We start from the raw sequence: 26,425 nt of genomic DNA on the forward strand, positions 1-26,425 counted from the left end.
TTGTATCATTTATATCAAGCTATTAAATGCTGTAGACTAATTTAATAATTTAATATATATTTGTAAGTACCTTATTGAGAAGATGGACAATGAAACCTAGGAAATGTATGAAATATAACTGATACTTATTAACAAACACTGAAATAATGATTAAAATATTAGCAAATACCCATAAAATAAACTCATTTTTATAGTCATTCAAAATTGTTATAAAACAATAGGCTGGTATTTACATTTCTGTCATTACTCGAATGTTCATCTGTGTAGGGATATATAATCTCCTAAGAGCAGTAAGTGGCTGTTAAACCTGCTATAAACAGGTATCCTATTTTATTATCTTTCATGAAATAAACTCTGAAAAGTTACTCAGTGAACTTAGTTTTTAATTTAAAAAGTAATCTACTAAGAACAATGATGCCAGCACATTGTAACTACTTTTGGTTACCATGTATAAGTTATTATAAAAGCAGAAGACATGATTAGCTCTTACATTCTAACTGCTATTAGCATATTGGATTATTAAAGGCCCTTCAATCTAGCAGAATGCTACAGTCCCATGGGTGCCATTTACTTTCCGCACAAGCTTCAACAATGTCCTAATGCAAGACTTGGCTCTCATGTTAAAATAAAAACACAATCTCTACCACACTGTTCTGTAGTGATTTCTTCAGTAATAAATCTCCCATTAATAATGGAATGGTTCCATTTGTACAGATGTGTTCACAAGTCCCCTTTCTATTACGGCAATTCCTGATTACCATCACTTAAAAAAATTCGTATCCTCTAATTTTCAAAAAATGATATTCTGGCACCGTGTTTGGATGATGTAAGCTACACACAAGAGGCCCTTTGAGGAAAAACAATCAGAATTAAAATAGATTGAACCTTCCTAGCCATTTCCCCCTACCCCCCAACTGAGGGATTAATAGATATGAAGCTGTAAGTAATGACAAGTCATTTAGATTTCTGAAGCCAATCTTTCATAAACTGGTCTTCATTTGAAATAGCCCTTTGAGAGTTAACTTTACTTCACTATTATAGTTTGGTCTTATCTAATTAAAATACATTATCACATTTTTCAATATTTTATTTTCTTTTTTGCACATATGTATTAATAACTATGGTTAGGTGAATGTTTTACCACTGTTTACATCCAATAGTCACCCTTTCCTTTCCACTCACTGAAGACTGAGGGACTAAAAAGGGTTCTAACTACATACCTCTACCTGAAATTCCCTCTCAGAAAAACAAATTGAAAAGTTTGACTTGTTTAGTGAAGTTAAAATCTTAGACTTTGACAATGATTGTCTTCTTTCCATCTACTGTACACAGAGGAGTAATTTTAATACCTGTTAATTAAAAACAAATATTCTGGATGACAATATTAAAATATATGTGTCCATGTATAGTTTACACAAAGAATTGATTATAGTCAGACTATTAGTGTCTATAAAAAAAATTTAATTTGAAAGTTGCTTCTTTAATTATACAATTTTCAAATTCATTTTAAAACATGTTAAGTGAAGCAGTAAATAGAACTCTGGACTAGGAATGAGATCCAATTCTTGCCCTGCCACTAATATATTACATTTTCAGCTCTAAAATCAGATGATACTGTGCAATGTATTTCTTTTTAATATATTTTCATTCATTTGAATAGAAAATACATTATGCATTGTTTTGTTTCTGAGTCATGTATTTGCACAATTTATTGTAATACATAGGGTTCTTCAATGGCATTTGGTAATTAATGTAATTACTGACAGTATATTTTCATATAGATGTCCTAAAATGAAGTGTTTACTTATCATTGCTTGGAACTGTAATGAGATTTAGTTATTTCTAAACTTTCTCTAGTTTCTAAATATTATCAATAGCACCTAACTTATATTGAGCTTACTAAGATGGAGTAATATATATCACTCTTTTTGTTGAAAGCCTGTGGTATTCTCAATTGTTCAACATTTCTAAATTATAAAGTACTGCCAAAGTAAAAACAATTAGAAAGAAATAGGCACAGGTGGGGATTTAATTCTATTTAACTAGAAAGAAAATTTTAGAAATGGCTGATAGTAGAATGCATAATTAAAATAAAAACAATTGACGTGATTTATAGAGAGCTGCTACTGTGCCTGCTACTGTGCCTGCTACTGTGCCTGGCACTCTACCTTATTATTTCATCTAATGTTTCAAACAATTTAAAGTAAATATTAGTCCTACTGACAACAATATGGAGACTCAGAGAGGTTAAATAATTTGCTCAATATCACAGAGCAAAAATTAATAGAGCTCATCACTGAAATCCAAGTCTTTCGAAAACCAAAGCCTGTGCTCAATCTTATAATTACTTTGCTGCCGGGCATGGTGGCTCATACCTGTAATCCCAGCACTTTGGGAGGCTGAGGTGGGCAGATCACCTGAGGTCAGGAGTTCAAGACTAGCCCGGCCAACATGGCGAAACCCCATCTCTACTAAAAATACAAAAATTAGCCGGGCATGGTGGCACACACCTGTAATCCCAGCTACTCAGGAGGCTGAAGCAGGAGAATTGCTTGAATTCAGGAGGTGGAGGTTGCAGTGAGCCGAGATAGCACCACTGTGCTCCAGCCGGGGTGACAGAGACAGACTCCATCTCAGAAAAAAATAAAAACAACAAAAAAATAATAATTACTTTGCCTCCATCAATAGTTTTAATATCAAACAACATTAAACATATGACTTCCATAGTGAGGAAGGTATTTGAAGCAGGCATTTAAACCTAAAGCACCAACACATACTGACACAAAAATAGTGGTTTTGGCAAGGAATAAATAAGTGGAAGATCCGGTTTTCTAAGCTGCATCACTGACCAAATTTTTCATGTTACTATCCTTTCATGAAATTATTTAAGTTATTTCATTCCAATAAAGAAGGATTAGTTAAAATATTTAACTATAAAGTGACAAATGGTCCTTCTGAACTGTTATAAGAACAGATAAGTTATCTTAGCGAACTAGTCCTTGGTCTAAAGACAAACTGGAATAAAACTAGCCCAATTCACCAAATGGACTGAAAGAGGAAGTGGGAGAAAAAGAAAAGTCTAAGTATTAATTTCAAGATTTATCTCCTTATTTGCCTAAAGTGTTTTCTGTTTCATTTTATTTCTTATACTAACATGGAGTATGAAGAAAAACAGGGTTCAGTAGGAAATAATAAAGTGAACTGGAAAATTTCTGCATCAAGCAGAGTTCAAATGCCCAAGATATTAATACATGTGATCAGAAAGATAATAAGAAAGCTGAAAACATCTGAATAAGTGAAACAATCTGATAAAGTGAATAGTGACTATCTGCAGAACAAATTTAAAGTTTATTCTTGGTTTTCAAACTGGTAACCTATGCAGTTCAGTATTTTGTCAATTCTGGTGTATAAAGATCCAGAATATTTTATGGTGATCATGACTTACTGCAATTTCAAAAGGGATATTAGGAAATATTAGGATGTAATGTGTCATATTTCAGATAAAATATTAAACCCAGGCCTCTCTTATTTTTTCAGTACCTTTTAAATTTTAAGATTTTAAGCCCTAGTTTGGTGTGTGTGAAACTTAGGAAAAGTCACTCAGTAGAGCAAATGTATCTTAGACTTGTCCAATGTAAGTATTCTTAACCCAACCAAAAGGCCAAGACGTAAGTATTGTGTAAACCATGTCATTTCCCCAAGTCTGGTAGCATGAAAATACATTCTCAGTTTATTTCACATACATTTTGTAAGTTGGAGTGCTAGATTAGAGTGAAATGAAACCATGAAAGAAATAACACAAGACTTGGATTTCACATATCGTAGCAATTGGCAAAAATAAAATAAAAAAAATTCAATATATTTATTTCTTTGATACTAAATATACTGGATAAACAAATGGACATTTAAAATACAATTTAGATATATTTTATGGTCATCAAAGGTGTCAAATTAAGATAGGTATTATAGACTCAATGCACAGGTCTGAAGTATTTAAAAAAGCTCAATATGTTAAATGCAGTATATCTCTAGAGAAATTAGGTATTGACTGCATGCCTCAGTGAGTAGAAAAATCTACAAAAATCTATACCACACATTGATTCAAATATTGCTTTTTAACATTACTAAGAATGTAACAAATTTTAAAATAGTATATTTGACACAAATATAATTCTCTTTAAATATCAGGCAATAAGCCCAAAATATGTCAGTGTTTATACATGTTAGTTTTTATAAAGAATAAAAAAATTAATAATAGAAAAAATAAGCCCAACATATATTACTCTAATTTTATATTAAATGAAGCACTTTAGCCACTTACAAAATACCTTTAGGTCACACAAAAGAATTGAGTTTGGAAGAATAACCACATTAAAAAAAAAAAATACAGATATGCAGATGTATAGGAGTTCTAGGAATAGTTATCCATCCATTCATCCATCTGTCCATCCATCTCTATACATCTCCATGCATATCTTTTGGTTTGTAATAACGTAATAGCTAATTTTTTTCCCTTTCAACTACCCTCCTTTTACGTAAATTTGAATTAGAAAATGCTTAGATGTAATGGCTGATTGGCAGCTTATACAAGTTCCTTCATTATAAAAACTCAATCCATAGAAAAATGAGATTTAGCTTGAGTTTTTTAATAACCTGCTACAAAAAGTAGCACAGAACAGATAATCTGATCAGGCTAATAGTAGTCTCTATTGAGTGGCTAACTCATAAGTCAGTTTTACATTGAAGCTTGAGTATTTCTCTTCAGGTCTCTTGGCCTGACCAACAGATAGACCTGACACTTGGCAAATGCTCTGGCACCTATAAGTTCTATATCCTAGTGATTCTTTTTTTTTTTTTTTTGCTCTTTATACTTTATTTTGCACTATTTTTCCTCAGTATTTGATCTCATAGTTGGACTGAAAAAAAGATTTTTCTAAGATTAAACTACATGGTGGCTGTATTGAAAGTAAACACATGAGTATTTATGAATCTGACCTGCATTTTCCTATAGGCTTTATGGCATTGTTTATTCTGGTTTCTAGATATGGCTAAATGATCATTTATTTTCTAATAAAATCATTAACTGAAATGTTTTACTTTTGAAAATCTAATGTAAAATATAGGAGTGAACAGTATTCAGACATTTGAGGATAACATACCTTCCATTTTATATCCCAGACTAAAACTTCACGTTAAAATGTCAGCAAATATATATGTGGGTGTATATATCTATATATGTGTGTATATATGTGTACATGTGTGCATATATGTAATGTGGATATCTATATTTATATCTGTATCTACATATATATATATCAATATGCCTAGAATTTTAGTGTAAATCCTGTTTAAAATACATTAAGGAAATCTACCATTTTATTGGAATCTGGTGAAACCTTTGATAAAAATGAATATCCATTCTATCATATAACTTTTCAGCAAATCCCAAAAATATTTAATGTAGGTTCTTCCCTGAATATACCTCCCAGGGATGTAATACCGTATTTCTGTGATCATTCTCAGTTCAGTCTTCTCCCCAAAGACCGAGGGTGGTGAAATCTTACCAACATATTCAACATGTATTAAGAGTTTGGAATAAAAAATAAAAGTAGACTAAAAAATGAAAATGTGTTAATATCTTTCAAGAAGACAACACAATGAAAACGACACCCTAAGCAATGAAATTAATTGAATAGCTCTTTCAGATTTACCACAGTCCAAACACTGACCATACTAACACATAACAACTCCGCTTCTCCTTCCACAATCACAGTGGTTTCTTAGCAATTCCACTACTCAAAACTAGATCAGAGCAGTATTAGAACTACCAGTTGAAATAAATGATTCAAACATAAGTTGGTATAATTATTAATATAACTGGACCGATGCTTAAGAACATGTATGATGAATTTCCAGTTATACCATTATCAAAAAAGTACTGTTCCTAAAAATTCTATTAGGTATAACAGAATAAATCCAGCAAAGATGAAAAATAAAATTCACTGAGAAAGAACTTTAGATTGGAAAAAAACCCCACTATTCATGAGCATTTAATTCTTACATTTCTTGAGTACTTAATTCTCACATTTCTTAATGTAAGATATGTCCTATATTATCTTTAAATTCTCACTAATTTATGAACAATGTGAATACTAAAAAATCATACAACACTGCAAAATTTCTTACTGATCATTACTTTTCTAACCAAACTATACTTGAAAAAAAAGTAGTCATTTTTTACTTTGATCAGGAATATAAAAGATAATTTTCATTTCAGAAAATTCAGCCTATGAATCTTTCTGAAAGGAAGAAGTTATACTTGTTTTACTTTTGCATTGGCCTACCTTAAGCTAGTATGGGTTTTAATGCTCTGCAAAATGATCAAGACCCTCTACATTACATGGTCAATGGTCCTTTTAATAGAAAAGGCAATAATATACAGTTGTTTTCACCAACTAAAACTTGTTAGAAAGCATCAGTTTAGGGTAGCAGTTCAACAACCATTAAGAATTGTGAATATCTAACTGTCTTTTAGTGAAAACGTGGTCCTTTCAAAGCTGTTTAAAAATTATTTGTTTGGTTTAGCATATTTGAAAATACTTTGTAAACAAAGTTTACAAAGAATATAATTTTGAAAGCCAAAGTTTTTCAATAATCACCATTTTTTTCACTAGCATAACATTAGAATTGACTTTTTGTCTTGCTGACAGAGCAACTAAGAAAGTACAGTTGCATTGACCATATTGATTGTGAATAAAGCAACCATCAGTGGGACTCGGCACCATATATTTTCAATATTGACCTCCTACTTCCTTTTCCATGGCTTTCTGGGTCGGCTATTGGATTTGGACTGCAGTGTAATAAACAGCTAAGGTTTAATTAATGGTAAATGAATACAAGACATAGGTTATGACTTTAACTAATTAGGGAATTGTTGAATTAAGTCTGCCTTGGAATGCAAGGCAGTACAATCAATATCCAATAAAAGGACTATGTATGTAATTTACCTGCAAATGTGTTTCCAATACCATCAAAGTGAGTTTAAATAAGTAAGATATATGAAAGGCGACTAGGAGAGATTTCCACAAATTAACACTTTATAGTTTCAGAAAAAATATCCTTATTGTTGAGAGATGGTATCTTCTAAAGCTTTGGTAAAGGTACAATGGAAAAACAGGAATAATTGTCCACATGTGCAATTTTTTTTTTTTTTTTTTTTTTTTTCTGAGGGGTCTTGCTCTGTCGCCCAGGTTGGGGAGCAGTGGTGTGATTATGGCTCAGTGCAGCAGCCTCAACCTCCTTGGCTCAATTGATCCTCCTCCCACCTCAGCCTCACAAGCAGCTGGGACCACAGGCAAGTGCCAACCCTTCTGTATTTTTTTGTAGAGATGGGGTTTCACCATGTTGCCCAAACTGGTCTTGAACTCCTGGGCGCAAGCGATCCTCCTGCCTCAGCCTCCCAAAGTGCTGGGATTATAGGCGTGAGCCACTGCACCTGGCCCACGTGCAACTTTACCAAATCTACAATATTCACTTCAGTATAAACATTCAGTGCTGACCTCCAAGTTTTACCTATACAAACTGCGATTTTCTGGCCAAAATGAGCAGCAAGTTTTGCTTACCTGACATTTTTGCTCCTTCATCACTTGTCATAGTCTATATTTCTTTCCACTGTTAGAAGAAATATTCATTGGCATAACAGGAATTCACTACTTTTGATAAAAAATCTCACCAGTGCTCTTATGCTTCAAACTGACTATGCAAAGGTCATTTCATGCAGCCTCATTAACCTTGTCTCTAATCATTCTTCTGAAATAAAAATAAGAAAAAGAAAAAAGAAACCCACCTACTCCCTTGTGGGCATCCAAGCTGGTAAACTCTATTGTCCCATTATGGCCTTTTCTAGGATTTTCCTGATACTGTTTGTGGTTCCCATTGGGACAATATCTGTAGGAAAGTCCATAATCTGCAAGATAAACCTGGAAGACAAGCACAGACAAATGAATAATGCCTTTGTCCTCTGAAAACATAACCTTTATAATTAAGTCTTAAGAAACTGATAGGTTAAGAGCAGCCTCAGATCTACATTTTATTAAACCAAATGGTGCCTTAGGATAAAATATGTACAACTGGGGGCCATAATAACTAACTTTCCAACTTAAATCCTTTCTTCATCATTGGCATATCTTATTTCTGAGTTGACTTAGATTTTTAATCTTTTTATTTTGCTCCTAAATTTCCTTCCCTCCAGGTGAGCATCTAGACATCATAAACCACAATATGTCTTTTTATTTGTATTCACACAGTTGAGGAGGCTCTGCTTTTTCCTGTAACCCCTCCCTGAAACATAAAACTATTTCAAGCAGGAAGAGGAGATAAGAGCAAACATTCTAAAAAGATAAACTTGATTTTGAACAACATAGGTTTGAACTGCACAGGTCCACTTACATGCAGATTTTCTGCTGCTTCTGCCATACCTGAGATGGCAAGACCAACCCCTCCTTTCTCAGCATACTCAATGTGAAGGCGATGAAGACCTTCATGATGATCCACTTCCACTTAATAAATAGTAAATATATTTTCTCTTCCTTATGATTTTCTTAACATTTTCTTTTCTTTAGCTTACTTTATCATAAGAATACGGTATGTATAATACATAGAACAACAAAATATGTATTACTCGATTGTTTATGCTATCAGGAAGGCTTCTGGTAAACTATAGAATATTAGTAAAGATTTTGGAGTCCAAAATTAAAATTACGCAAATTTCTGACTGTGCAGGGGAGCAGGCGTCAGCACCCCTAACCCTGGCATTGTCATAGGTCAACTGTAAACCTAATGTTATGAGTCCCCTTTAACAGGAAATATAATGATAGTGAAGAGACTGTAGGAGGTAATGACTCAACCAAAACACAAGAAACACTATTATGTTATCTGTATTTATGAATGGAACATCAATGCAGAACTTTTGACCTTTCACATGAATCCATATTATCACTGTTATCTTTCTAAGTCAGTTAGAATTGCAAGCTGGGTCTCCAAACAGAATACAAATTGTTAAAAGTCAGATAGCAATTCAAGTGAATTTACCTCAGATTACTTTTGGAGAGAAAAGGAAGGGGGAGAAGCAGTTTTACAGACAGAGCATATATTGAATGGAGAAGTGTTTTGACTAGACATTTACTGTGACATGTAGTCAGAAAATAGTAGTTCCCAACTGTGGTTACCATTCCCCCTCCCCAGAAAAAGAAAGCAGTTTCAACTTGGAAAATGTATCATTTCATACACATTTCTTTAAAATTAAGGGATTTAGGCAGTGTTTCATAATGTAGCTTCAAGACAATAGAGTATTTACCATATAATCTGCACTTTAAAATGTATCTATTAAGAGGAAATTCTGCATTTGAATTTTAGTTTAAGTTTTTGGTTTTAGGATAGGCTCAGTAAGAGATATTTTAAACTTTAAAATATAAACAGCACAGAGTTTTCTTCATTTGTTGGAGTAACTTGCAAGGCTGTCTGAAAACAAATATTTCAGTTTGTCTCTCTCTCCCACAGATGCTATTTCTTAACATGGCCTCAGAAGTAACTGATCTCTCTGCCCTAATTCAACTAGACACATCAGGATCAGATATAGAACAGGTTGCTTGCTTTCATTGTGTCTGATGCATTTTTGTCTTTATTTCAAGAACTAAACAGGCTTCACATTACAAAGCTGATATCCCAAAAATGAACATATTGATAATTACACAAATGGAATTGTATTTTAATAGTTTACTATTTTAAAAAAGAGCCATCAAGCTTTTATGTACTCACCAGTACAAAGAAATAAGACTTAAATTTTATGAGGTGCCTACTATGCACCAAGCAGTATGCTAAGTGCCTTACATCTACTGATGCTGCAAGTCCCATTATCTCCATTTTATTCATCTAGAAACTGAAGTTTAGTGAGGTTATGTGGCTTGTGTAGTAAAATGAAGTCAGGAATTTATGGCAATTCTGACTCTAGAGCTTTTACTCTCAATCACTGTTAAAGGGAAATAGTACCAGACAAGTTAAAAACATAAGATTTTATTCGAGACTATTGCAATAGGAGAGAGGCGAGTACAATACGGACGAGAGTTTGAACTAAACTTCAGTGAAACAAAAGGTGGGAGTTTTAAAGCACTGGGGTGAGACAGCAGAAAAGTACCAAAGGATGTTCAAAGTGATCATGCCATCTATGTTTGCTACTTGGTACTAAGGCTCCTACCTCCCACAATGATTAATACCCTGCAGAGGAATGTCCATCTTGGGTTATACAACTGGCAGGTGGCTAATAGAAAACTTATTATCTCAAAGGGAAAGAAAATAATTTATAATTTCAAGTATTCTTAAATTAATGCTTTAAGAAAAGACGTCACAGGCCTACAGTCAGGAAGAAGCCTGTCAAGTTGTGTCAAGCTAAGGGGAATACTAAGGCTGTCTCTGTCATCACTAAGCTACAGACCTCTGGGTTGTGCTAGGTTGCTCAAATATTGAAGGGCAGTATAGGGTTTACATTTAATATAAAGATGAAAAACTGGCCAGACATGGTGGCTCATGCTTGTAATCCCACCACTTTGGGAGGCCAAGGTGGGCAGATCACTTGAGATCAGGAGTTCAAGACCAGCCTGGCCAACATGGTGAAACCCCATCTCTACTAAAAATATAAAAAATAGCCAGGCGTGGTGGCATGGTGGCACATGTCTGTAATCCGAGCTACTCAGGAGGCTGAGGCAGGAGAATCGCTTGAACCTGAAAGACTGAGATTGAGTGAGCTGAGATTGTGCCACTGCACTCCAGCCTGGGCAACAGAGCAAGACTCGGTCTCAAAAAAAGAAAACAACAACAATAAAAAAAAAAAAAAAAAAAAAAAAGACAAAAAGCTGACAAGCTGACAATACAATAAAGAAGACATACATTAGCTATTTGCTGACTATTTCAGTCCATGAGTATTTCAGACCTAAAAACATTTGACAACATGCACGGGTGCAACCTTGAGGAGCATGTACTCTAAGAAAGAAATCTCTCCAACACTTACTGTTTTCCAATCAAGGAGAAATGTTCTTGGAGGTCTTCGTAGGAAGTTACAGGTAGAATTCAAATAATCATGAAAAGCTATTGAGCAAAACACTAGAGTTAAGACTCCTTTAGCAAAATGAACCACCATCCATCTCTACCCTCAACCTTCATATAAATCTTTTTTTCCTAATTTGGACTTTTATCCACTGGCTTATCATACGGTTCAAAGTATTTATATAAATATAAAAGGATATAAATATCCTTTAGAAAATTCTAGGAACAAGATTCTCATGGAAGTTTTGTCACTAGTATATATTAATATATTTTTAAAATATAAGATTATGGGCACTACGAAAGAGATCTAGGAATGACTGCCTTTGGTGAGTAGAAACTGTATGTAAGAAGAAGTCAAGTCAATAATCTGTCCCAAGTAATCAAAATATTGACAAATTAATTTGACTTGTTGGGGCTCAGAAAATAATATTCCAAATTACAGCACTTTGGCATGCTAAAAACTTTATTATTTTATTTTATTTTATTTTATTTTATTTTGAGATGGAGTCTTGCTTTGTCACCCGGGCTGGAGTGCAGTGGTGCGATCTCAGTCACTGCAACCTCTGCCTCCTGGGTTCCAGTGATTCTCCCGCCTCAGCCCCACACCCGCCTAATTTATTTATTTATTTTTTTATTTTTAGTAGAGATGGGGTTTCACCATGTTAGCCAGGCTGGTGTCGAACTCCTGACCTGAAGTGATCCACCTACCTCGGCCTCCCAAAGTGCTGGGATTACAGGTGTGAGCCATGGCACCCAGCCAGAACTTTGAATTAAAGGAAACTGAAAGGCCTCAGAAATAAGCCTCAGAACCAAGGTCTGTGTCAGTACTTCTGCTCGCTGTCTCTATGGTCCTCTTTCTTTCCAGAAGCAGCAGGAGGAGCTCTCTCTGAAGTTTCATCATCTGATTAAGGGAAGTTCTTCCAGAGGAAACGCAACTGTCTTTTTTTTTTTTTTTTCTTTTGAGATGGAGTTTTGCTCCCGTTGCCCAGGCTGGAGTGCAGTGGTACAGCCTCAGCTCACTGCAGCCTCCGCCTCCCGGGTTCAAGTGATTCTCCTGCTTCAGCCTCCTAAGGAGCTGGGATTACAGCAGTGTGCCACAACGCCTGGCTAATTTTTGTATTTTTAGTAGAGATGGGGTTTCACCATGTTGGCCAGGCCGGTCTTGAACTCCTGACCTCGTGATCCGCCTGCCTCGGCCTCCCAAAGTGCTGGGATTACAGGCATGAGCCACTGTGCCCGGCCTAGAAACGCAGTTGTCTTAAAACTCCTCCCTAGGAATCTCATCAAATAATCAGGAAAGATTAGTCACCAAAGAAAAGACTAAAAGTCATAACCACACTCAGACAGGCTTTTAGTCTTCTGAGAGCAGTTCCAAGAGATTACCGAAGAGACTCTACCTACATATTAAGACAACTTGTGTTCATAGTGAGGTTCCACCCATCAGCTTCCCACAACGCGCTGCAATGTACCCCAGAGCTCAGAACAACTTTGTCCGAGGCCAGTAGTCTGTTGTTTGGGTTCATTCATTTCCCCTAAAAGCCATTTGCTTCTAAAATTGCATATACTTCCCCACTTCCCTCTTCCATATGAAGAGGGTATTTAAGCTTCAACCATCTGGACCTTCTTTCAGGACTCCCGTGTCCATGTCCATAATAAATTTGTAGGCCTTTTTTTTTGCCCCGTTACTATACTGTCAGCTCATTTCAGTGACCCTTCGGAGAGAATGGAAGACAAGTTTTCTATACACCCCTACAGACTACAATTAGGTCACACTGAGAGTTCTACTAAGATAACTTAGTAGAGAAAGACAGTCTAGAATTTTGCTAGAACAAAGGAGGTGTGGGGGAGTGAACACTAGAAAATACTATCAAATAAGTAAAGAAAAGGAAGAAATGAAGTAATATCTTTTGAGGTTCTATTATCTAATAATCACTGGGCAAGGTACCTTTCTCAAATTATTTCATAAAATCCAGACAAACAAATCCAGCCTGGTAGCACTGGTTTTATTTTACATATAAGAAAGCTGAGCATCCCAGCAGTTAAATAACTTGCCCAAGTCACAGAGCTAGTAAAGGATGAAAGCAGGATTTGAATCCTGGCTGATATGACTTCCAAATTCCATTCTCTTTTTTCAAAAATACAATATAGAATTGAGGGTTCTGTCAACTTCTGAAATTATGTTGAAGTCAAAAATGAGTTTGTGCAGAACTAAATCTATAGTGGGGTCACAGTCTAGGTCCTATTTTTATACACCCTAAAGCTAAGAATAATTTTTACATTTTATGGAATTGTAAAGGGAAAGAAAAAGAGAAGAAAATGCAACAGAGAACCATATGTGACCCACAGAACTCATAAAAGCCTAAAATATTTGCTATCTGGCTCTTTACAGAAAAAGTTGCCAATCTCTAATCTAAAATAAAACTTGTTTCAGTTTAACTTTTTTAACATATTACCTTTTTTTTTTTCTGTGAAATCAAAAACAACTGGCTAATTTTTTTCATTTTAATTGTAAATATATGTAATACCCCTAGTTTTAAACAAGCCTGTCTAGGGAACTCAAGATTTATACCCGGATCAGGGAGGTGTGATTATTTGCATTGTAGTATGACTAGCCATAGGAATATATAAATAGTTACTCCCTATGCATTTATTTTTATTTATTTTTTAAATAGAGATGGGGTCTCACTTTGTTGCCTGAGCTGGTCTTGAACTCCTGGGCTCAAGCAATCCTCCTGCTTCAGCATCCCAAAGTGCTGGGTTACATGTGTGAGCTGCTGTGCCCAGCCTCCCTAATGCATTTCAAATGATTGTCCTTTTATGCACTTTTTCTGAATGTAGCAATCATTTCTCCTCTCCATGAGTACAAGGGACAGCCCTATCTGCTTCCCTTCACCTTGACACAGAGATTTTTCTATTACACTATATTGACTCTCACATGGTTTTCTCGCCTTTCTTCGACTTTTTTATTATTACTTTGTGAGGTAGATAGGGAAGATGGATGTCATTACTGACATTTAACAGATGAAAAACATTATATTTCCAAATGATGTAAGCCACCCAACACTCACTAAGGCCAGCCTGTCCAAGAGTTTCGTTATTTTAGTGAACTTCTCAACTCCTCCAATAAACAACTAATTTTAACTAACGCTTTTATGGGCTTTCAATTTTGATATTTTATGATTGAAAAGGTAGTGTTGCAGCCACTGAGGTGTAATCCCATCAAGAAAGAAGTGGCCCTTGTGAGGAATGCAATAAGCTGACACCCACTAGGGGCAGGACCACTGGGACTACCACAGCATGTGCACCAAGGCCACACTCTTCCTGGGCAGTTGATCACGGAGAGTGTGTGACTATTTCTGCATAGCTGGGGTCTCTCCTAATGGGTAAGCTTTGCTTTGAGCTCCCCAGTGTCGGGAGCAAGCACGGAGATTTTGTCAGATCTGCATCATGTCTGAAGCTCTCCTTCCTCCATTCTGCCTCTTGTTCCCTTTCCTTTCACAAGTGTCAGATCAGCATCCCACTCTGAAAGCCTTCCCTGTTCAATCCTGCTTCCTCCCCTTTTATCTTTCATGGGCATTAGATTTCTTGCCTCCGAAAAGCCCTTGCCCTCCTAATTCTATCTCAGTATTAGCCTCCCCGAGAACACCATTCTTGGTAAACAAGGTAGGGAAATTGAGGAGAAACAAAAAAGTACTGTATAATAATACAAAGCACAAATTTGTATCAAAACACAGTAGCATATGTGAGGCTACATGTATGTTTTAACAGATATGAATGATTCTGGTGAACATAAACATGCTGCTGCTTCATTCCATGCTTCATTCTCTCTTTGTCATATAGTTATTTTCATAAATATGCATTTGATTTATTGTGAAGATTTTTTGCATTGTGGTATGTTGTTGGAAAAAATAAGAATAATTATGCCCTTTGAAATAAGATAAATGATTGCTTTTTGTTCTAAAGAAAAGCCTTTAAAGTTGCTGAATACATGTATGTACATGTTCTCCCCAATTTATGACAGAGGGGTCAATAAATCACAGCCTTGATTAAAGAATGTAATGAAGATGAAAAGCAAATTAGCCTTTGAGTATGATCATGGAAAACACAAGTTTCATATACTCAGCAGCCTATCTAGAAAATCACCTTTCTATTTCACCTGGCCAGATTTGTACACAGGTACAGGTATGTCATATTCTCAAGTTCTATACTTAGTTAAGCCTGTATTTCCAGTCTTCTTTGCTTCCTGATGCTTGTAGGCTTTTACACTGCTTTATTTTTCCAGATGGATGGGTAAAGCTAATGTTTAAAAAGAACTCTGTGATTTTGTGGGCAACAGAATAAGATCCCATCTCAAATTAAATAAATAAATAAATAAGTATATGTGTATATATAGAAAGAACCCTGTGAAATCTCTCTCCCTGGTGAGTTGCAAGAGAAGAGCCTTTATATGTAGAACCTGAAATGGTTTGGCTGTGTCTCCACCCAAAATCTCATCTTGAATTGTAATCTGAATTGTGATCTCCATGTATTGAGGGAAGGACCTCCTGGGAAGTGATTAGATTATGAGGGCGGTTACCCTCCACTGTTCTTGTGATAGTGAGTGAATTCTCCTGAGATCTGATGGTTTCATAAGGGGCTTTTCCCCCTTTCCCTCTGCACTTCTCTCTCCTGCCACCATGTGAAGTAAGACATATTTGCTTCCCCTTCTACCATGATAGTAGTTACCTGGGGCCTCCTGAGCCATGCAGAACTGTGAGTCAATTAAACCTCCTTTCTTTATAAATAATTAAACCTCCTCTCTTTATAAATTACCTAGTCTTAGGTTTTTTTTTTTTTTTTCATAGCAGTATGAGAACAGACTAATACAGATCCTTTTAAGCACAAGGCAATTTACTGGGTTTTCACCTTGTACACATGAATTTGCTATTATAACAATGTACAAAGTTATTTAGCTTTTTTAAATTTATGCTTTGGCTCCACATTTAAAGGCTGTAGGCTCCTAGGGGTTGAGGGACCAGGATAATGCCGTATATACATTTTTGTATCCATAATAGCACCTACTCTAAGGCCTTCTGCACTGTTGGTTTAAATAAATTTTTATTGATTTGAATTGATAATAATTAGACAAACTGAACTAAATTTTTTAACAGACACCTGAGTGCCAAGCATAATAAACAGGAAATGTACACTTCAAAAATGAAAGAAAAAGAAAAATGAATGCATACTTATTGAATACTTGCTGTCAGAGCATTACATACTTTACATAAATCAAATCATTTAATCCTCATGACCCTAAGAAGTTATTTTAAGATCTTCTGAAAATTAGAAAAAAAAGGATGAGTAAGGCTAGCTTATCTATGTAAAACAAATAAATTCTAGTAAATGGCAAAGCTGAGATTTGAACTTAAACCAATCTGACCAGAAGTTCTGAGTTATTTTCCATATGCCTCACATAGCAGAAAGGGAGATGGCATAAGCACATCTACAGGCCTAGAGGTAACGTGTACTCTGTCTGACAAAAGCATAAAAGTCTATGAAATTGTACAGCAAGGAAAGGCTATTTCTAACAGGGAGACTCAGAGAAAGAAGCAACATTTAAGTTGGGTACTGAATAATTTCTCAGATTTCCACAGATGGAGGCAGGGAATAAGAAACACACAAGAGGGCAACCAGAGCATGTGTCAGTGTGTGTTGAGGGCACAGAAGTTGGTGGAAACACAACACAAGCCAGAAACAAAAAAAAAAAAAAAAAAAAAAGGGAGAAAGAAAGAAAGGTTTGCATCAGTTTCCAGAGAGCCTTGGAAACCATGCTAAGAAGGTGGGGCACAATTTTTGTAAGCAAATAGATGTCATGGAAGGGTTTTTTGGCAAAGAATAATATCAGCACTGGCAGCATCATAAGAAGGAAATGGATGCCAGAGTTCATTTAGGAGAATATAACAATACAGGCAATCAACGGGAAGTCGAACTAGGACAGTGGTGAGCAGAAGGGAGACAAAGAAGAGATTCACAAGTTACTGGATAAGAGGGTTGAGAGAAAGAGAGTCAAAGACAACTCTGCAAACAGTGTAACTGGCTGGGTAAGTGAGGATTCAATACATAGAGAAAAAGAGAGTACGAAGAGGAAGGCAAGATTTGGTAAGAAAATGATTCAATCACTTTTGTACCAAAAGCAAAGTAGCTGACTGGTGACTAACACCCTAATCCAACTAGTTCCTGGTTTGTCCATTTATGGAGGACTGAGTGACAGAGTAAAAGTTGATGGAAAAAAGTAAAGGACCTCTTTCCCTTCAAGGGTAAAATCTGCTGCTCTCCTGCTTCTCACGCAACCGAGAATCCTGAGTAGCAAGCAGCCAGACTGGCTCAAGTGGAAGCATTTCGCAATGCTTGATATGATGTTGATATAAGAAGCAGGAGAATGTAAGCTGAAGACAGGGAGAAAAACATTTGGAGCTGGCAAAGAAGCAGGACACTAATGTGAACAAATGTCATTGTCCACTGGGATGTGACCACACATTAAATCACATTTGTTCACTACTTTATGTCCACCATGAAGATTCATATGAGAGAATAGATGCATATACAGCTCTCAAAATGAGGTAACTTATGAAGAACAATATTAAGTAGATAAACTAATTTTTCCTGTTGTATAATACAATACCTTATAATTTAGACAATTTGGTACAATTAAATCTTTTTAATTAGCACTCCTTGCTGTAATGAGAAATGTGTCCATTAAGGTCTCATAATGAGAGACTGATGAAAATTATACTAGGCAGAAAGTCACTCATCATGACTTTTAAAAATGGCAAGCTAGACACCACTTTTTAAACTCCATACATTTTTCCAAAAAATATCATGTGTAAAGAGAGAAGACCTTGAAATTGAATGGATTAATTCACAAGAAACTGAAAAAGGCCAGTTACTTTGCAGTATGAACAGCATTGTAGTTAACTGGTTTACAAATAAATAAAAGGTCTTCAACCAATAAAAAAGAAAAACCCACTGGGAAGAGTATATACATGTATTGAGCAACTCTAAAGCTTTTCTTTAAAACAAAAAGCCATCATTTATCTTACTTGAATAGGGAATAATATTTTCCTATTTTTCTACAAGATACCATAAGGCAAAAATCTTCACAATAAATTACATGCATACTTATGAAACCATTATATGACCAAATGAAGCAGCAACATGTTTATGTTCACAAGAATCACTCGTATCTCTTAAAACATGGATGTAGTCTCACAGATGCTATCATGTTTTGATGCAAATTTGTGTTTTGTATTATCATACAGTACTTTTTTGTTTCTCCTCAATTACCCTGCCTTGTTTGCCAATAATAAAACCCATAAATGATACTAGTGCTTTATCACAATTCCGTCTAGACAAAGTAACAGAACCTTAAAGAGGTGCTGGCTTACTTTTCAAATATGAGGTTTATTAGAATAAGCATGAAGATACAGTTTTCAAAACTATAGTTTATCCTTTATCTTTTAGTGAGCTGTAAACAGCAGTTTCTGTTTTCTGATGGAAGCAACACGTGCTTGTTCTTAAAAATAATCTGCTTTGTATGTTGGATCATTTTTTTCCTCCTAGATCTTGTATCTATTCATATTTACAAACTGAAAATTTTATCCTTTCATATTTTTTGAGTGAAAGACTTAATGACATGCTCACGAAGTCATTATATTGGATAACAACCAGAAAAGCTGTGCCTCTATTACTGCTTCATTCCATCTTCTGCCCCATCAGGACCAAGCCTACGACTGCCTTAAATACTACCATAAATTCAAGTATCAAAACAAAACCTTGATGTATATTTAGTAATATTCTAAATGATAATAGCATTTTGACCTCATGATCTGCTTTTCTATTCTAACCTGGTTCTTTTAGCAAAACATCAAAGCCTGTTTGATTAAATAGGACTGTGACTTAATAGGCTTTTCAGACTTCTGGGGAAAATTCCCTCAACAGTTCATAAGCTAGCAAGTTGCCTCTTAACTAAAAATACCTTCACCTATTATAGAAAATCTTTCCCATTACAGGCTATTTCCAACTTGCCCTTCTGACATAAGTTCTCAAGGATTACAAGAAGAAACCTATGATACTCTTAATGTCTAATCAAGACACACAACCTGTGTTTGTACATTAACAAAATTAAAAAAGCAATGGAAGAGGGGAATCTGGATTGCATTGGCTTAATGGTCTTCCTCTTTGTCTGATTCAAATCTGAACCTAATCAAGACTTTTCAGTATATCAGTAAGCATTATCAGAGCTTGGTATATCTGTAAACAGCAGACACTCACAAAATGTTAGCTTATATAATTCGACTGCCATTGGTATATTATAAAAAGGTTCAACATACATAGGCTGTGTCTACATAAAACACAACTATCCAGCATTGGAAGTAGCCTACTTGGTTTATACTAACTACAAATTCTATTAAATTCAAAGACAGTATTTGAGGTCGCCAGCAATAGTGCTACCTGCATAGCCCCTTGGAGTTCCATGGTTTTTAACAGCCACTAAAAAAGGACACCTTTTAATTCGTTCAATTTACACAGTTCAAGGAGTAATTCAAAATCAGAAATGCCATTTTCCCACATTAACTGAAAAAAAAAAAAAAAAAAGCCTATATGTAACACTTTGTGAAAAAGGATGCTCAAATATTTTGGTCATAAACTGCTCTTTTGTCATGTATGCATCGGGCTTTTAGAAATAGAAGTATAACCAGTGGACTCAGTGGACACTCAATAAACAGGTACTGAGTGTAGACAGTTAAACATTAACTTTTGAAAGCACTAACTTTCTTGGCAACTACATTTTATTACTGGGGATAGGGGATTTAAGTAGACCACAATCTACTTAAAGTACACACATTAATAAAATGTAAACACATTTCCCCTTATGATAGAAATTAAACCCTTATAGTTCTATTTCCTATAACTAGAGGGATATCTACCGTCAAATCATACACCTGGGAAAAACTATATTTACTAAGTCTAGTAAATTACCATGTTCTTAATCTAACCGTCTTGTTTCATAAATCTGAAGAGTTCTTATAGGGCAAAATAAGAAAAGGTGTCTTTTGTTACCAGCATACCAATCATAAAAATATATTGTTTTCTAGCTGTTACTGAGTGCTTACTACGTGCCAGATGCTGGTCGAAGACTTGTACATGTTTAAATCATTTGATTCTTCTAATGCCACTTCGAGTGAGATACTATTATCCTTATTTTTAGATGATGAAACAGATCAAAGAAGTGAAATAACTTGGCTAAAAACACGGGTAACAAGAGGTAGAGCCAGGACTTAGACACAGGGAGTCTGATTCTAGAGCTCATATCCTAGACTGAATCCTGAAAATTCAAAGTTATATAAAATATGACTCTAGAAAACAGTCCCAAACTTCTTCTATCAAACCTTTTGCCTGGGATTAAGAGAAGGTAAACACCCTTCTTATATCTTCTTTCTGATACTGTATAAGAATACAACTTTAGAATAAGTAAGTAGACTATATAATACAGAGAAGATCCCAACACACATGTTAAAGAACTGCTTGCAGGCCTTATGTGTAAAACAAATCATTTCAGAAACACTAACTGATCTGGTCCCACCTGGAGTGGCTACAGACAAAATAAAAGTAGATCCCTATTTCTGCCCTCTGTTCTCACCTCTCCCTCTCCTTTCTCTTTCCCTACCCTAGTGCCCACAGAGTGTGTGTGTGTGTGTGTGCGTGTATACACACTGGTGTTCATGCTAATGTGTGAGGAAGTTTCATGGAACAGAACATTACCCTGAGATTTCTATTACAATTACTTGGAAATTTTATATAATAAAATTTTATATAATAAAACTCAAAGACTTCTGTATTAATTTTGCATGGATGCTGCAACAAGGTATCATAACCTCGTGGCTTAAACAATGAAACTGTATTGCCTCAGAGTTCTGGAGTCTAGAAGTCTGAAATCAAGGTGTCAGCAGGGTTGGTTCCTTTGGAAGACTGCAAGGGATACTCTTTTCCATTCCTCTCTCCTAGGTTCTGGTATCTCAGGAATTTCTTGGCTTACAGATGGTACTTTTCCCACCTCTTCACATTGTCTTCCCACGTCTGTCTCCGTGTTCAAATTTCCCCTTTTTATAAGGACACAAGTCATACTTGTACCCAAGAAGTAATTTCTCATCTCCTCCTCTCTATCCTCCCAAATCTCTAATGACCAGTATTTCACACTCTATGTCCATGTGCAATATTATTTTGTATTTGACTATGTTTCTAAGCTGCTGCACCTGACAATAGTATCCAGTTCCATCCATGTTGCTGCAGATGACAGGATTTCATTCTTTTTACGGCTGAATAATATTCCATAGTACATGCATATCACATTTTATCCAATCATCCATTGATGGACATTTAGGTTAATTCCATATTTTTGCTATTGTGAATAGTGTTGCAATAAACATACAAGTGCTGGTATCTTTTTGATACAATGATATCTGCTCCTTTTGGTAGATACCCAGTAGTGGGACTGCTGGATTGAATGGTAGTTCTATTTTTAGTTCTTTGAAACATCTCCACACTATTTTTCACAGAGGTCGGGCTTATATTCTCACCAACATTGTATAAGCAATCCCTTATCTCTGCATCCCTGCTAACATGTTATTTTTTGTCTTTCTCATGATAGCTACTCTGACCGGCATCAGATGATATCTCAGTGGGGTTTTAATTTGCATTTCTCTGATGATTAGTGATGTTGAGCATTTTTTCCAGATACTTACTGGCTATTTGTATGTCTTATTTTAAATGATATCTGTTCATGTCTTTTGCCCACCTTTTAATGGGGTTTTTTTTCTTGTCAAGTTCTTTACAGATTCTGGATATTAGCCCTTTGTCATACGCATTGTTTGCAAATATTTTCTTCCATTCTGCAGGTTGTCTGTTCACTCAGTTGATTGTTTCTCTTGCTGTGCAGGGGCTTTTCAGTTTAATTAAATCCCACTTGTCTATTTTTGTTGCTTAAGCTTTTCAGGTCTTAGTCGTTATTTGCCTAGACCAATGTCCAGAAGAGCTTTCCCTTGTTTTACTTCTAGTATTTTTTATAGTTTCAGGCCTTACATTTAGGTCTTTAATCCATCTTGGGTTGATTTTTGTATATGGTGAGAGGTAGGGGTCCATTTTCATTATTCTGGATATGGCAATCCAATTTTCCCAGCACAATTTATTGAACAGGGTGTCCTTTCCCCAGTGTACATTTTTGTTGACTCTATCAACAATCACTTGGGTGTAGATATGTGGCTTTATTTCTCGGTTCTCTATTCTCTTCCATTGATCTATGTGTCTATTTTGATACCAGAACCATGCTGTTTTGGTTACTATAGCCTTGCAGTATAATTTGTGGTCAGGTAATGTGATGCCTCCAGCTTTGTTCTTTGGGCTTAGGGTTGCTTTGTCTATTCAGGCCCCCTTTTTAGTACTATGTGAATCTCAGGTTGGTTTTTGTCTAATTCTGTGAAAAATGATGCTTGTATTTGGACAGAGATTGCATTGAATCTGTAGACGGTTTTGGGCACTGTGCTCATTTTAACAATTCTTCTGATCTATAAGCATGGAATGTTTTTCCATTTGTTTGTATCATCTACAATTTCTTTCATCACTATTTTGTAGTTTTCCTTGTAGAGATCTTTCACTTTCTTGGTTAAATATACTCTTAGGTATTTTATTTCATTTTTGTAGTTACTGTAAATAAAATTGCCTTTTTGATTTGGTTCTTAGCTTCATTGTTATTGGTGTATAGAAATACTACTGATTTTTATACATTGATTTTATACCCTCAAACTTTACTAAATTCATTTATCAAAATTAAGAGGTTTTACAGGAGTTTCTAGGGTTTTCTAAATATAAGATCATATTGTTGGCAAATAGAGATAATTTGATTTCTTCTTTTGCAATCTGGATGTATTTCATCTCTTTCTCTTGTCTGAATGCTCTAGCTAGGATATCCACTACTATGATAAATAGGAGTGGTAAAAGTGGGCATTTTTGTCTTATTCCAGTTTGTACGGAGATTGCTTTCAACTTTCCCCCATTTAGTATGATGTTGGCATATATGGCCTTTGTTATTCTGATGTATGTTCCTTCTATGCCTAGTTTGTTGAGGGTTTCTATCATGAAGAGATGCTGAATTTTATCAAATGCTTTTTTTCTGCTTGTATAATCATATGGTTTTTGTTTTTTAATTCTGCTTATGTGATGAATCACATTTATTGATTTGCCTATGTTGAACCATTCTTGCATCCCTGGAATGAAACCTATTTGATCATAGTGTATTATCTTTTTAATGCACTGTGGGATTTGGTTTGCTAGTTTTTGTTGAGGATTTTGCATCTATGATCATCAGGGATATTGATCTAAAGTTTTTTTGTTTTGTCCTTGTTTAGCTTTGATATAAGGGTCATACCGGCTTTGTAGAATGAACTAGGGAGGATTTCTTCTTCCTCGATTTTTTGGAACAGTTTCAGTAGGATTGGTATCAGTTCTTCTTTATACTTTTGGTAGAATTTGGTAATGAAGCCATCTGGTTATGGGCTTTGTTTGTTGGAAGATATTTTATTATCGATTCTATCTCACTGCTTTGTTATTGGTCTGTTCAGTGTTTCTATTTCTTCCTGGTTCAATCTTGGGAGGTTGTATGTTTTAGGAATGTATCTATTTCCTCTAGGTTTTCTAGTTTATAAGCACATAGTTGTTCATAGAAGTCTCTGATGCTCTCTTGCATTTCTGTGGTAGTAGTTGAAATGTCTCCTTTTTAATTTCTGATTATGTGTATTTGGATCTTCTCTATTCTTGGTTAGTCTAGCTAGTAGTTGATCAATTTAGTTTCTCTTTCTAAAGAACAAACTTTTCATTTTGTTGATTTTAATTTTTAATATTTATTTATTTATTGGTCTCAATTTTACTTAGTACTGCTCTGATCTTTGCTACTTATTTTCTTCTGCTAGCTTTGGGTATGGTTTGTTCTTGTTTTTTCAGTTCAGATGTGATGTTTGGTTAATTTGTGATTTCTTTTTTTGAAGTACACATTAGAGATATAAAATTCCCTCTTACCAGTGCTTTTTTCTGTATCTCAAAGGCTTTGGTACGTTGTGTATCCATTTTCATTCATTTCAAAAAATTTTAAAAATTTTATCTGAATTTCATCATTGATCCAAAGATCAGTGAGGAATGTGTTGTTTAATTTCCGTGTATTTGTATAGTTTCAAGAACTATTCTTGGTATTAGTTTCTAGTTTTATTCCACTGTGGTCTGACATGACACTTGATATGATTTTGATTTTTTAAAATTTATTGAGGCTAGTTTTGTGGCCTAACATACAGTCTATCTTGAAGAATGTTCCCTGTGCTGATGAGTAAAATGTATATTCTGCAGCTGTTGGAATATCGGTTTCATCCTTTTGATCTAATATTCAATTTAAATCTAGAGTTTCCTTGCTGATTTTCTGTCTCAATGATCTGTCTAGTGTTGTGAGTGGGGTGTTAAAGTCCTCCATTATTATTGTATTGCTATCTCTTTCTTTAGGTCTCATAATATTGTTTTATGAATCTGGCTGCTCCTGAGTTTAGGGCATATATATTTAGGACCAGTATATCCTCTTGTTGAATTATGTTATCATTATACAATAACCTCCTCTTTTGTTTGTTTGTTTTTTACTGTTTTTGATTTAAAGCCTGTCTTATCTGATATAAGCATGGCTACTCCTACTTGCTTTTGGTTTCTGCTTGTGTGGAATATCTTTTTCAATCCCTTGACCTTCAGTCTATAAGTGTCTTTACCAGCAAGATGAGTTTCTTGTAACCAGTATATAGTTGGTTCATTTTTCTAAAAAATCCATTCTGGCAATCTGTGTATTTTAATTGCAGTATTTAATCCATTTATATTCAAGGTTAATATTAATATGTGAGGGCTTTTTCCTCATAATGGTTTAACAGCTTTTGAGAAGGTACAATTCAACCCACAGCAGTTCCCTATGTCGGTTTCTCTATGTGAATGTGCTAATAGAGTTTTCTGCAAGGAAACAGTCATAATGGCTATATTAAATTGTAAAGATCTTTTGACACATTGGGTAGATCTTTCCCAATGGGAATTTAAGAAATCTACAAATGACTTAGTTACTATACCTGGCGATCACTATATCCAGCTCTACTTGGTTGGCTTGACCTGTTACTCCTGAACATTGATTAATAAATTCATTTATGCATTAATCTATTTAATTTCTCACTGTGCCCTCATCACTTACTGAGTGCTTATTATGTTTCATGCTCTATACTAGCTTCTGGAAATATAAGTTGAAATAGACACAATCCCTGCTCTCCTATTTATAAGATAAGAAACATGCTCTCCTGATGTACATATATATCAAAGAAACCACATTCACCTGGTTCTATACCAGTAGTTTCCTAACCAGATTTTAGCTAATAACCAGTTCTACCCAGTGAGTCAGAGGCTATGAGAGATAAAAGGGATCAAAGAAATCACATGGACTAGGTTGCTGGATTTACAGAAAGAGAAAGTGTGGCACAGAGAAGTCCAGTAAAAAAAAGTCACAAAAGAAAGAAAAGGAGAGCTTAAGTACAATTAGAATAATTATCTGTATTTCTATATTCTCATATTTTAGGATAAAGAAGAAAATGGGAGATAAAACTGTACCTGACATTAAGGAGTGACTGTGAAGTCTGTTACGAATAGTAATCGCATTCTGATAATATAGTGAATTGTCCTTAGTTTTTGGAGCTGCATACACTCTAAAGTATTTAGGTAAAATGTAATGACATCTATAATTTACTTTAAAATATTTCCATCAAAAATAGATAAAACATTTAAAAGTGATAGTCATATGGAGTTCTCTATTTTTAAGTAAATTTTAAAATTTTCAAAATAAAAGATTGAAAAAATCATATTGTTCTACAGGGAAAATTATATATCTAACAGCTTCTTACTTGCCTCAGAATCTTACGAGCACTGGAAAAGAAGCCTCACAAAATATTTTAAATATTGAAACCATGGACTCTAAATCATAATTTTTATGCTGTTTTCTTCAATATTTTCCATCCATCACTACCCTCCAATAATAATAAGACTCTAGTAGCCCATATTCAGATAGCTATCATTTACATAGGATTTCAAAACAAGAATTTTTTAATATGGCTCTAAACTGGTTTGGCCCATGTTAAGAATATATTTGAACAATAGGAACACTATTAAGCTAAGAAATGCATTTGATTACTTAAACAATTTTAAAATACTTTAATAAACAAATTGATGTTTAGTA

The 26,425-nt window shown here is 34.9% G+C and overlaps 1 protein-coding gene across 2 annotated transcripts in view; it reads right to left on the minus strand.

Moving 5' to 3' along the window:
• VRK2 (VRK serine/threonine kinase 2) overlaps positions 1-26,425 on the minus strand; it is a 105,366-nt gene that overhangs the window by 29,846 nt on the left and 49,095 nt on the right. For both annotated transcript variants that reach the window (XR_004054278.1, XM_010377648.2), the window contains exon 8: positions 7,847-7,979. Coding sequence is in view for 1 of the 2 variants with exons in the window: in XM_010377648.2 (XP_010375950.2) it covers positions 7,847-7,979 (133 nt within the window). In the remaining variant the exon portion in view is untranslated. The remainder of the gene's footprint in view (positions 1-7,846; positions 7,980-26,425) is intronic.

Source organism: Rhinopithecus roxellana, chromosome 17, assembly GCF_007565055.1.
Source record: "Rhinopithecus roxellana isolate Shanxi Qingling chromosome 17, ASM756505v1, whole genome shotgun sequence".
Classification (NCBI taxonomy): Eukaryota; Metazoa; Chordata; class Mammalia; order Primates; family Cercopithecidae; genus Rhinopithecus; species Rhinopithecus roxellana.